Source organism: Ctenopharyngodon idella, chromosome 11 (assembly GCF_019924925.1).
Source record: "Ctenopharyngodon idella isolate HZGC_01 chromosome 11, HZGC01, whole genome shotgun sequence".
NCBI lineage: Eukaryota > Metazoa > Chordata > Actinopteri > Cypriniformes > Xenocyprididae > Ctenopharyngodon > Ctenopharyngodon idella.
The window spans coordinates 23,422,238-23,436,696 of record NC_067230.1 but is presented as its reverse complement, the minus strand read 5'-3'; the positions used below and the strand labels follow the sequence as shown (position 1 = coordinate 23,436,696).

The window sequence follows — 14,459 nt, the reverse complement described above, 5'->3', positions numbered from 1 at the left end:
TTACCTTCCAGACAGAATCCTGTGATAATACAGAGTGACATCAAACAATGACATATCTGATATTTGGTGACAGGTAATCCGATCTTTAGCTTGTTGTTTCCGTTTTGGATTACAACATGTTAATGTATAGGTCAGGTATACTTGTGAAAGATGGGCTGTTGACTTGGTTTGTTGATGGGAAACATAAGGACCGCAGAGGGGCCGATGGGGGTCAAAAGCACACAGAGCAGTCAATGTATCATTACGGTCATTCATGAGGGGGTCCATGAGAGCCTGCGTGTCTATAACTCTAGCATGGGCAGATAGTAGGATTACAAGCGGCATGCTTGTTGTTTTAATTCCTTTAGCTTCACAGCTTTTTTCACGGCCATTGTGCCATTCAGAGGGTGGGAGGTCGGATCGTTTGAGAGGGTATTTCTCTCAACATGAGAGCAGAAAGTCAATAGTTTAACTTTACAGAGGCCAGTGCATAGACATGTTCTCACTAAATGCATGGTACTGTTACTGTAATTTGTTTAGGAAATAATTAGATGCAATTTTAAAGACAGCTAAACCGTGAAACAGACCAGAACCTGTAGTCAGTTCAGCCAACTTTTAGTATCGCTTACTTTAATAATGATGTTGGCATTCGTTCTAACATCCGTACGGTTGGAACAACTATGCTGTTGAAAAACAGCACGGATCTAATTTCATATTGCCAACAAAGCTGGCGCAACCTTAATTGTCCTTGCTGCTAAGACAGGAAACAAAACATTTATCATGCCAAGCTGGGTTCTGAGCTGGCAAGGTATCGTGAACTCAGGCCCTGTCTGCCTCCAGGAGAAACAGAGTAGATCACAGCTGAATTTGATATCTTCTCCATTCATGGGGTCTCTATTAAAGAGTCATCTGTATTAAATCCTCTTACTTTTGTCAGTGCTTGTTTAAGGGAACTCTAAAAGGGAGACATTTTTTTTTTTGCTGTAATGGAGAAAAAGTGTGAGAAGTAAAATATAAACTATAGTAATAAGTACAAATTTTGGATTGCAATTCACTACCATTAAAAAGTTTTTGAAAGAAGTCTTCTATATGGTCACCAAGGCTGCATTTATTTAATTAAAAATACAGTAAAAACAATAATATTGTGAAATATCATTTATTCCTGTGATGGAAAAGCTGAATTTTCAGCATCATTACTCCAGTCTTGCAGTGTCACATGATCCTTCAGAAATCATTCTAATATGCTGATTTGGAGCTCAAGAAACATTTCCTATTATTATCAATGTTGCTTAATATTATTGTTTAAACTTTGACATTTTCTTCATGATTCTTTGATAAACAGAAAGAACAGCATTTATTTGAATAAGAAATATTTTGTAACATTAAAAAATGTCCTTACTGTCTTTTTTTTTCTCAGTTTAATTAGCATCCTTACTAGCATTCTTGCTGAATAAATAAATTAATTTTAATTAATTTTCTTAATACAAAAAAAAAAAAAAAAAAAAAAAAAAAAACTTGCTGACCCCAAACTTTTGAATGGTAGTTTCTGATTGAAATAAATTAAAAAATAAAACACTAAGACGAAAATCTGTTCTTTTAAATGCTACAGGTGAATTTGGACATCACAACATTATAATGTACAGTATGATGAATGGGTATTAATTTTTGGATTTGCTAAAAATTACAAAAAATATTTTTAATAAACTGTTAAATGTTAACTTTAAGTCAGCAACGGATGACGGCAAAGGAAATCTAATTTGGAAATGGTGAAGACAAAAACTTGTTTTTTGGAAAAACAAGCGCTGATGAATTGTGCAAAATAAAAGCAGGACTATAAATAGGGTAAACTTTGATTTCATGTTGACTTAATATATCTAAAAATTGACAATTTCAACATGAAATTCATAGGAAAAATGTCTCTAGCATAGAAAGAAGAAGACCAAAAAATGGCCTCTTAATGCATTTAAAAACTGCAAACAAAACAACATTGACCCAAAATGATTTTACTGACCAAGCTGATTCAGCTTTTTTCACCGACACAAACCCTAAACTGTCCAACAATCCTGAATGGTTGCGTAAGCTCTGGGCAGTAGACTATACAGCATTGCATGTTGTCTTCCATAAGATCCATACAATGGAACTAAAGTGTCCCACATATTGATTGTGTTCCATTGACTAAACAGCTGTTGTTCTATTAATACCACAGACATGTTTACATTAGACACATGGTGGGGCAGCTTAGCTTTGAGAGCCGCACAATGACACAGAGGCACGTTTAAGTGCTAAATAATATCCTGTAAACGGATATTAGAATCCATTTTAAGCCTTCATGATGTTTTCAATTTATTACCAGGCCTGACGTTGGATTTAAAGCACCATTCCTGCTCATAAAATAATGTAAGCACTTGGGTGAAGGAAACAAACACTATTTAATTTATAACATGGGCTCAATTGTTGGTTGCAGATTAAGCCTGGCCAGACAATAAAATTAATCACTGCTCACAATTTAATTTGTGTTGGCAAATCTGGTGCTTTAATATCCTATGCCATTTTTAGACTTACATATTTTGATGACTGGCTTACATTTATCTAAAATGTATAAAAAAGAAATTATGTATTATGTTTACAAAAGCCAAAAAGATAGCACACCTAAAAATGAAATTATCTAGTTGGAATATACCAATCAAAAGTTTGAAGTCAATGCGAAAAAAAAAAAAAAAATCAGGTTTGTAACATTAATGTTACTGATCCCGGACGAGCCCCCGTTTTTAAAGAAGTCTCTTATGCACGCAGAGGCTGCATTTATTTGATCAAATCTACAGTTTAACTACAGTAAACTAACAATTTCAAATAACTGTTTTCCATTTTAAAATATTTTAAAATGTAGTTTTTTCCTGTAATGGCAAAGCTGAATTTTCAGCAGCTATTACTCCAGTCTTCAGTGTCACGTGATCCTTGTAATATATACTGATTTGCTGCTCAAGAAACATTTCTTATCAACAGTTGAAAACAGTTGTGCTGCTTAATATTTTTGTGGAAATGGATTCTTTGATGAATAGAAAGCTCAAAAGAACAGCATTTATTTGAAATATAAATATTTTCTAACATTATACATGTCTTTTTCCTGTCATCTTTGATTAATTTAATATGACTTTGATAAATAAAAGTATTAACTTCTTTAGAAAAAAAAAATTTTTTGAACGGTAGATAGTATATGTTAAGTGATTGAGTTAAAATGATTGCGGACCCTTAAACAGATAGTTCACCCAAACAAGACATTTGATGGCATCCACTGACTTCCATAGTATTTTTTCCTACTATGGAAGTCAATGAGTGCCATCAACTGTCTGGTTACCAACATTCTTTAAAATATATTCTTTTGTGTTCAACAGAAGAAATAAGCTCATACAGATTTGGAACCGCTTGAGGGTGAGTAGTAATGACAAAATTTTCATTTTCTGGGTGAACTATCTCTTTAATGGATTTAAGAATTTTAGAAAAGAAACCCTATCCAAGATATTTAAGGAATATCAGTACAGTTATCATACTTGATCATTCAATCCACAAACAATAAAAACATTCCAAATCAAAGCAGCAAATTTGAACATAATACAATGTTATCCAGCTTCACGTCCAAAACATTATCTTTCCTAACAAAACAATCTCTCCATCTTGGCATTTCTGTCACACACAATCTCACCCATGGAGCCTTGCACAGTCATCTCAACACGGCCCTCCACAACCAGTGTTCCCACTCAAGGTGACCTATTTAATGCTAATGCACACTCACGTCCCCTCTTCCTCCTCTGCCCTCAATTCGACTGATACGCTACAAAAATAAATATTCCTCTCCAAGGGAACAAGCTTTTAAGTTCAGATGATCCCCGTCACTCACATGACTGCACAGGCCTCACGCGTCTGAATAGAGCATATAAAACACCCTTATTGAGATTCACATCAACAGTCATTTAATAGATCTTAAAACATGAGATGTTCAAATGCTAATCAGTGTGGGTGTGATTGCACATTGCTGACAAATAAATAAATTGCTGCCTAGCTTCATGCATTTGATGTCTTTTCACTCATTTTAATGAAGCAAGCTTGAAAACAAAGTGCGGAGATGCTAATAGAATTTAAGTGACCGCTGCACTCGACCGAAGGACATTCAGACTATCTGACTGACAAATACACAAGAATATTAAAAGGGTCATGATGCTTTTTACTGTTTTCCTTTTCCTTTAGTGTGTAATGTATCTGTTTGTGCACGTATAAGTTACAAAGCTCATAGTGAAAGCGATTTAGTATTCCATCCATCTAACACTGCTCCAGACCTGCCTAAAACGCCTCGATCACACTTTAGATAATACTTCTGCAACGTCTACGTCACAATGTGAAAAATTGGCATAATATTAGCATAACAGTGCAAAACCCCTTTGTTTGGCATTGCGAAAATGGATCAGTGGTTAAGATTTATTTAGTTAGCTTGTGTACAGTGCATTTTATGGACCTGCAGAGCATTTTCACCCAGCTATCTGAAACTGGGCAGTATTGGGGAAAGCTACTTTTAAAAGTAATGCATTACAATATTGCGTTACTCCCTAAAAAAGTAACTTTTGGGTAAAAGTAACTTTTTTAAGTAAAAATTGTTACTTTTTTATGGAATTTTAGGGAGTTACATTACTTACTTACTTTTTATGAAAAGTAATGCATTACATTACTTTTCCATTACTTTTTCTCACCTGGGCTAGGCTTGCTTGTTTTGTTTTTTAATAACAACAAAAAAAAAGCAAATTTTAAGGCGTTTCACACCAAAAGTGAAATGAATAAGCCTCAGGCTGAAGGAAATGCATATTTACGCCTGTACAGTAGATGGTGCAGCTCAAACAAACCTTTCAGCTGTGCTGCTGTTCTGGATTAAAGAAGAATAGGATACAGGAAAAGGAAGTTCAACATACTTATTTCTAATTTACTTATTAGTATGGTTGAATTAGATCATTGAAGGTCAGCAGCAAAGACATTGGTTAATAAAGTGAGATTAAATACATAAAGTATATTTGTGCAATTTAATATAGTTAATTATTACAGGTTTGCATACATTTCTGAGATTGCACTTCACTGTTTTTCAGTGTTTTCGTGCAAGTGAGATGAGTACATTTGTTTACATTTAGTCTAGAACTACAACCTCTGCACTTTATTTCTCTCAACATGGGGACAGGAGAGCTGTCAGTCAATAAATGTGAAAAAGTAACTTGTGTTACTTATTTGAAAAAGTAACTTTTTTGTTGTAAATTGAGACTGAGTAATGCGTTACTTTACTAGTTACTTGAAAAAGTAATCTGATTACGTAACTCAAGTTACTTGTAATGCGTTACCCCCAACACTGAAACTGGGAGAGTACAACACTGGCTATACCCACCTAAATAAATAAGAAATGTACACTTCAGTATGTTTTTTAAACTGTATTTTATGTTGTCACTTCAGGACAAAGTTGTTACAGTGAAGAAGACAAATTATACCGTTATTACATTGTATCTTAAAGGTAAGATTGTTACAAAATAAAAAAAATAAAAACACTGTGAAACTTTCTGCTCAAGTCGTGCTTGCAAAGTTTGTGCTGCTTGATCTGCTTGATCATCCACATTTTCAGAATCTCATTCAGGCTTGAACTGATACGGTAATACTGATGACATTATTAACTTTGTGTTTGCAGTTGCTTTAAAAGCCTTGGGAGCTGAAGCTCACAATTATGATAAGGGATATTACATTTTCGACACACTTGAGGTTTTTGGCTAATCACAATGCACTGGGTCAGCTGGCCAATCAGAGCACTCTGGGCTTTTCGGAAGGAGGGGCTTTTTAGAAATCAGTGCATTACACCCGATCAACAAAATAATGAACTTTTAAAATAGCATCATGAGACCCCTTTAACTGTTTTTTGTATATTTCAAATGCAAAAACTACTAAATAAAAGGTACACAAGATTATCTCAACCAAAGACAAGTACAAACAGCAGTTCTTGCTGTGTTAGGCCAAGCACAAAGGGCCTTTTATGGCCCCTACTCGCTGGGATAACATCACTTGGGTAGACTTGAGAGAAACAATAGAGAACCCAGTGCCAATAGTGAGAAACAAGAGCGTTCTCAGTGAAGAGGGAAGAGCTGAACTTTTTAAAGGTTTGCTGGTACAGTTTACATCTCAGAGTATTCGAGAGAAGTACATACTGTAACTAAACGAGACACAATGAATGCTTTACACATATTAATGATTGGTAAACAAAATGTAAATATTAAACCTAAGATGTTGTTTTATTCATTTGTTAATCGCTGCATGATATGCTAATCGGATAGTGTTTTGCTTTGTAAAAACCGCTATGACTCTTTCTGGAGTTAATAATAACAACTTATCTCTCCAGTTCCTCAATTAACAGTCACTTATAAGACAAGCTCAAAACATGTACCTTCTAGTAGAAGATTCAAGTTTTCCCCAAGCAGACACAGATTTAATTTCTGCCTATTAAATTATCGAACGTGCAGTCTTCACTGATGGATGTGACGATGGGCTGTTTGTATGAATGCACAAATGGATTGCTTACTTGAGGATGTGGGGATTTGGATGCACACTGTAGCCGTATATAGTCAAATATGAGAATGGGATGTGCTTCATCAACATTTCTCAATATTGATGCTTGTTTCAATATAGTACAGTATATGTTTGTATGGATAAATTCTATTCTGTTCTATTCTATTCTATTCAAGCAATATGCAACAGTGTTGAACATCTGCATGGCTCAGTACAACAGCACAAAATTGCACATTTGGTATTGATTGCAACAGTTTTTTTAATCAAGAAGATAATATTGAGTAACTTACATTTTATACAATTTTGGGTTTAGTAAGATTATGTTTTTGAAAGAAGTTTCTTATGCTCACCAAGGCTGAATTCATTTGATCCAAAATACTGTAATATTGTGAAATATTACAATTTAAAAGAAATGTTTTCTATTTGAATATATTTTAAAATGTAATTTATTCCTGTGATGTCAAAGCTGAATTTTCAGCATCATTACTCCAGTCTTCAGTGTCACATGATCCTTCAGAAATCATTCTAATATGATGATTTGCTGCTTAAGAATAATTTCTTCTTATTATCAGTGTTAAAAACAGTTAATATTTTTATGCAACTATAATAATTCTTTTCAGGATTTTTTGATGAATAGAAAAAACTTTATTTATTTTGAAATAGAAATCTTTTTTGGAAAAAAATAAATAAATAAATTTAAAGGAACACTCCACTTTTTTTGAAAATAGGCTCATTTTCCAGCTCCCCTAGAGTTAAACAGTTGAGTTTTACCATTTTCGAATCCATTCAATCCATTCTCCGGGTCTGGCGGTACCACTTTTAGCATAGTTCATTGAATCTGATTAGACCGTTAGCATCTCGCTCAAAAATGACCAAAGAGTTTTGATATTTTTCCTATTTAAAACTTGACTCTTCTGTAGTTACATCGTGTACTAAGACCAACGGAAAATGAAACGTTGCGTAATATCATTGCGCCAGCTGCACCCATGGTACGGCAGCAAAGTTCCTTGATTATTACGCTGGAATGAGAGTATAGTTCCTAACCACATCGGCCTAGAAAATCGAAACTTTTCATTTTCGGTTGGTCTTAGTACACGATGTAACTACAGAAGAGTCAAATTTTAAATAGGAAAAATATCGAAACTCTTTGGTCATTTTTGAGCGAGATGCTAACAGTCTAATTAGATTCAATGAACTATGCTAAGCTATGCTAAAAGTGGTACCGCCATACTCGGAGATCGGCTGAATGGATTCGAAAACGGTAAAACTCAACTGTTTAACTCTAGGGGAGTTGGAAAATGAGCTTATTTTCAAAAAAGTGGAGTGTTCCTTTAAGCGATAGTCTACTATCATTGTTGCTACTAGTCTACAATTGTTGCAATAGAAGCCAAAGCAGAATTAAACATATATTTACAAGCAACATACTGGAATGGCGCAAACACATTGAAATACCAAGAAAATTCCCAGTGCTGTTATAAGAAGTATCAGCACACTTGGAATGCAGCATTTCCAATCAAATTAAATGACTAGAGCTAACTTTATTCTATTCTGTTCCATTTTATTTTACTCTATTCCATAACAAAATCACCCAATGATAAGCAACAGCTCTACACAACACCAAAAGTCACCAACAAATTTAATCTAGTCACCTAATGAGGTTTATCAGCTTTATATAAGACTTGAACATACTGTTCTTAATCAGGTATGTAGCGAAATCCAAGTTTAGCACAGTTTCCTGGTGATCAGTGGTATTCTGGATGTCTGTAAATAGATTGTAGGCATATTTGCGTTGGAGAATAATGATAGGTGAACGAGAAACAAGACAGAAAGCAACAAAAAAGAAACAGTCACTCTTGATTTGAGCTGCAATTTTGAATGCATTTAATGAAGGAGGGAAAGCGCTGACTGACCAATTACTAAAAGCACAAGCCTGGATTTCTGTTCTGGCACACACTGAGGCGTGTACTTGCTGCTGAATTTATCTGTCTCATTATCATAACAATGATGCATGGGATCTTGGAGTGGAACAATGTAATTATGCACGGAAATATGATTGGTTTATTTCCTTTCCATCATCAATTCTCGGCCATTCTAATCCACACTAATTATTTAACATAACTTCTGTCAAAATCAATAAATACACTCATAAAGACACTGAAGATATGCAACTTTACATGATTCAGTGACAGCAAACTTTTGACCTTTAAACTGTTTTAAACTGAAAGATATATGTAACTACATGAATCTGTACAGATAAGATAATGGTATCAGTGTAACTCCGAGGTGTGTGCGTCGAGGTCAGTGAAATCTAAAGTGTAATGAGCCCTGACCATTCTGTTGCACTGTACTGTCATTCATCATCTAGCCAGGCACCCAGCCACACTGCTGCTGTCTGCCCAGGCGTGAAGACACATCCTGGGCATGCAACCATGACTCAAATACCAACAGCATCGAAGACACACAGAAAAGGACTGTGAAAACAACCTTAACAGACAGGTATTTTTGATAATAACACAATTTTATCTGGTGGTTTCGAATTTTGATTTATATGAATGTGATAAAAGGTGTTTAAGGGCCCGTTCACATCAACAACGATAACAATAATGATAACTATATTCGCGTCCACACCACGTTCTGTTTATTATAAGCATGTGCTGCAGTTTTGTTGTCTTTGGCTTTAAAGGGGACCTATAATGCCCCTTTTACGAGATGTAATATAAGTCTCCGGTGTCCCCAGAATGTGTCTGTGAAGTTTCAGCTCAAAATACCCCACAGATCATTTATAATAGCTTGTCAAATTTGCCCCATTTGGGTGTGAGCAAAAACACGCCGTTTTTGTGTGTGTCCCTTTAAATGCAAATGAGCTGCTGCTCTTGGCCGCTTTACAGAAAAGGGCGGAGCTTTAACAGCTCGCGCTTCAGTTCAGTACTCAACAACAACAAAACTGGAGAATCTCACGCAGTGACGGTGTTCAGCCTTACATTGTTCAAACTGGAGTCGGACACTGATGGAGAGACTCAACTTTTGGAGAGACTCAAAAGTTACAACTTTTAGAATGCATCTGGACTTTCTGAATGGTTAGTGGATAAATTTGTGTAGTTGCTGTGGAGTTGATTCAACTCATCGACTAGCATGTGCTGTCATGTTAATCTTTTGTGCAAATCCAGCGTTGAATTGACCCTCGTTTGTGAAGCAGTCCGGCGTAAAATGGCTGCATGGTAACAACAATATACTACAACAACTCTTCCTCTTCTCTAAAGCAGCCCAAAATGGCCTCACCCTGTTTGTTGTGTGTTCCCAGGGGCAGGGTTTATGTAAATTTTGGGGTTTGTGTTGTCATTAACCAGAAAAGAAGCTTGTTGTAGTCACTACCAGCCATTTGTTGTAGTCCTTAAAAAGCGATTTCTGTAAAAGAAAATATCTCCCTTTGCATTGAACTTTGAGCACCGTAACTTTGCAGATGTTTAAAGCAGGATGGATTCTGATTGGCTGTCAATGTTTTATTGTTCATCAGCTGGAAAAAATGGTTCTGAAAGTGATTCCAATGGTATCGTTTTTCTGTGCCATTATTATTACTATATAGTTGTTGTGTGGACTGTGCTATTCTTTTATATTAAGAATGATTTTTAGAACTATATCTTTATTGTTATCATTATCATCCTTGGTGTGAACGGGCCTTAAATCTTATTAAAAATACCCTAATACATATACTAAATCCGGTATATGTACTTTAAAGGCTCTGTCATTGATTCAGATCAAATGCAAACTATTTTGTATATCGAACCAACACATCAATAGCAGTGTCATAGGCTAAATCCTCTGGATGAGCATGTATAGAAGCTAATGTTTAAAACACGCAGAAATCACTGCATAATGGATGATACAAAAAATGGCCTGCACCTCCCAACAGCACAGCAGCAATTTCAATAAAAGCAGTTTCTACTGGTTGAAAATACGCCTGTATTTACCTTATTGTGAGTTAGTCTAGCGATGTTCGACTGTCTGAAAATGCCTCCCAAACAATGAAGCAAATCTGCCAACTAGGCCACAAGCAATACATTTGGAGAAGCCCACAATTTTAAAAGAACCAGTTGCTAGGGAACCATGCCATATTACAATTGAAAATATATTTATAAAAGAAATATCTCGACAAATGTACCGTTTAAGGTGTTTAAACATGTTGTGCAACTCTTCTGGGAAAGTTATAGTCACAAGCCCATAAAGGTTAAGTCAGTTAGGCATTTTCTTTCTTACGGGGAAAATGAGAAACTAGCCTCACCTCTACACATGACATTACCAGAAAGGAATTTTTGTTTTCTGCATAAACAATATAGGTCTATAAGTGATCTTCATCCAGGTGGATATGAACTGTATATAACATTTCAATAATTATCTAGTTTCCAAAACACATCTAATTTGCGTGGATCAAATAAGCTGTACAACATATTTACATAGGACTTTCTTCAGTTCTACTTAGCATGCTGACCAACAGCTTTCTGCATAAATATGTCTTACCTTGTGTCTGCATTTCAGGACCACCCCATAGGCTCCTTTGGGAAAAAAAAAAGGAAATGCTTTGGATGTTCAATTTACACAGTTTACGCACAAGCAGCTGCTTTATAAGCAATGACATTATTCCTCTGAATACTGAATGATATTAACAAAAGATGCACTCACCTTCTCCTACAATCCCAAGGACCTCAAATTTATTCATCACATTACCGATGTCAGGAATCTTCATCAAGTCAAAAGATGGCAAAGTGGTGCATGTCTGGGCTGAGAGGAGCGGAGGGCCAGAGGATGGGACAGAAATCGGTGTTTGAACGGGTCATTGCAGCAAAAATCTGCTCCCGGTTGGTCACAATGCTCTTCTTATAATCCACACACACACACTGACACACATTCCTGCAAACTAATACACTACACACACACACACACGCTTGCTCACCTGAGGAGGAAGAGTGCAGAGATTTTGCAGAGAAGGGGTCAAACAGAGTTATTCATGCATACTGTATCTACATCATATGTGGCATATCTAATGTATACTTCACATGAATATGCATCATATGTATGATGTGCATCAATGCAGTGGCATATCTAATGTTTACAGCATATTTCACATGCATATGTATGAAATGACACTGATTACTGCTCAAATTCTGTCTCATTTTACTGAGAATGGATATTTTTATGATTGTTATGATTCGGTTTGTCTGAGGTGATAATAAACAAGGGTCTTCAAGACGAATTCTCATGAATTTTTCTATAGTTTTGGGAATAGCAAAACGACAGCTCTGAAAGAGATTTACAGGTGGGTGAACAAGGACAGACTGAGAATCCTCTGCCAAACCAGAAGTCAGTGATGTAATGTGCTGAAAACACAGATGGACATCATCTCAATCACCTCAGATGTGCGACAGGTATCATCTGCTTTTTATTTTCGGGCAGTACCCGTTTCTTTTGCACTTAAATGCATTTCCATATGCGTTTCGAAGGTCATGTCGTGATACCGACAGCTACTTGTGTGTTTGTGCATAAAAGCGGCGCATGTCTGCATCTGATGTGTTGTGCGGTATGCGCGTGCGTAAGTGTGTGCGCGCGCTGGAAATATTCGTAGGTGGATGAAAGTTCTATCATTATTTTAAGCATCTTATCCACCTGAGAGTATCAAGAAATGACTGACAGCCCACAGCACTCACACCCACTCTTAAATGAACAGTAAAAATACGGTGAGGTAAAAAAAAAAAAAAAAAAAATCACAAGGATTTTTACAAAGTACCCAGCCAATATAAAGACCATTTACATAACCAATACTGTCTTAAACGCACGATATAATTGATAACAGGTGACTTTGGTCTCCTGGAGTGTGTGGGCAGGAGGTGGTGTGCGTGTTTGTGCGTTCACATCAGAAACACCAACGATGTAACAGCCACAAACATCTAACATCCAACGTAAAAACCAAGCGCATTGACAATATCGTTCATTTATGGAAAGAGCTCCAGCCAGAATACTCACTTATGTCCAAGACGACGATGCGCAAACTGTCCTCTCGCCTCGACAAGTAACGATGTTTTCATTTTCACCTGCAGTGGTAACCCATCATCACAGCTGCAACAGTATCCACCTTCATTCTGAGCCATTGACAACCTAACAAGGCGAACTTACGGACCGCAGTATGGCGAAGGCTCGGTTCATGAATATTAAGCACGTCACGCTGACGTTGCCTGGTAACCTTATAGAAGCGTCCAGTCACGTAAGCTACTTATTATTCATGAGCCAGGCCTTCGCTGTAGTAGGGTGTATAAATTGGCGATGAGGCGAAGCGGCACCAAGCTGAGTGAGTGGCGGACTGCTCACACCAATAGCGTCCGAACCGAACCGCTCTGTGGCCAATCACAATGGAGGAAAGCTCAGAATGGTCCAGAAGCGAAGGATCGTGTTTGGCCGGGTTCGGTTGAGATATGATAATATGCATTCCTGCTCGGATGTGTTACATTTCATACATGCATACATCCAAATTGATGTGCTCGTTTGGCGAGGCTGTGCTTGTGTGTGTGTGTGTGTGTGTGAGAGAGAGAGTGAGTGGGCTGAGCTGAAAGATCAATTCAGCAGACAGCTCACACTGTTTATTCTGCTAAGAAGAGAAAGAACAAGCGTATAGATCATGGCTAAATTATTCTATCTATCTATCTAGCATTATTGGCATGTGATATGTGTTAGCCTCTATGTTTTAAACTTGTCTTTAGGTTTTTCCTTTTTGCATGTAATCTCTGACCTATGTAATGTAAAATTGCGATTGATCAGTTTTGTAGTTATAGAATATGTCTTATTTGTATTATTTATTATTATGACAGTTCAGAGCATTATAGCAGAATGGCATGTAGCATAATATGTCATGTAATAAACGTTACATGCAAAAATGCTGAGTTCTTGTGCAAAAATCAGCAAGAATAATTTAATATAGGAAAACTCGAGACAGGCAGGCTGACTGCATGGAGTGATTCTTCAGGAAAAGCGCGTGGTGCCATCTAGCGATTATTTCCATCTGAAAAGTATCACATGCAATACATGAAACTTAGAAATAAATTAATAAAAAGTTATTGTTTTGTGCTGTTTACAGAAGTCACGCTTATTTGTGACCCTTGACCACAAACCCAGTCATAAGGGTACATTTTTTTAAATGCTTTATACATCATCTGAAACCTGAATAAATAAGCTTTCCATTGATGTATGGTTTGTTAGGATAGGATCTGAAATCTGAGGGTGCAAAAAATTCAAAATACTGAGAAAATCGCCTTTAATGTTGTCCAAATGAAGTCCTTAGCAATGCATATCAACTCACAAAAATAAATGTTGATATATTTACGGTAGGAAATTTACAAAATATCTTCATGGAACATGATCTTTACTTAATAATGATTTTGGCATAAAAGAAAAATCGATAATTCTGACCCATTGCTATTGCTACAAATAGGCTACACCCGTGCTACTTATGACTGTTTTTGTGGTCCAGGGTCACATTTAGGCTAATGTGAACCCATTTTACACATGAGTAAAACATTTTTTTAAGTAATAAACAGATAGTATGAATCATTTAAAATAATACTTAGATGTGATGATAAAATATGCAGATGTTTTATTAAACCAGATAATGAACGCTCAAGTAGACTACCTTAAAGGCTACATTACATATAGTTAAATTATGTTTAATTGTAACTGCAATGGACATTAAACACCTTCATTTGATATTCCTCACATTTTTTCCAACACACAAATAAATAATCTCTTAATCTCAAATAAATAGCTAAATTTCATTCTACTCCATTTTTAGAATGTCGCTCGAATGCAGTTCAAATGGGTTCAACGTGCATTTGTAAAGGAATACTGGGAGTTTGAAATTC

At 36.1% G+C, this 14,459-nt stretch overlaps 1 protein-coding gene across 3 annotated transcripts in view; it reads right to left on the bottom strand.

Moving 5' to 3' along the window:
- Window positions 1-12,764, bottom strand: part of cdkl5 (cyclin-dependent kinase-like 5) — a 38,303-nt gene extending 25,539 nt beyond the window's left edge. The window contains exons 1-3 of one of the 3 annotated variants that reach the window (XM_051913107.1): window positions 12,574-12,764; window positions 11,236-11,506; window positions 11,074-11,108 (exon numbers count right to left, since the gene is read on the bottom strand). In XM_051913107.1, coding sequence (XP_051769067.1) covers window positions 11,074-11,108; window positions 11,236-11,299 — 99 coding nt within the window. In that variant the 5' untranslated portion in view covers window positions 11,300-11,506; window positions 12,574-12,764. The remainder of the gene's footprint in view (window positions 1-11,073; window positions 11,109-11,235; window positions 11,507-12,573) is intronic. The other 2 variants (XM_051913106.1, XM_051913108.1) reach the window with 2 other exon arrangements.
- Between the last annotated feature and the right edge of the window lie 1,695 nt (window positions 12,765-14,459).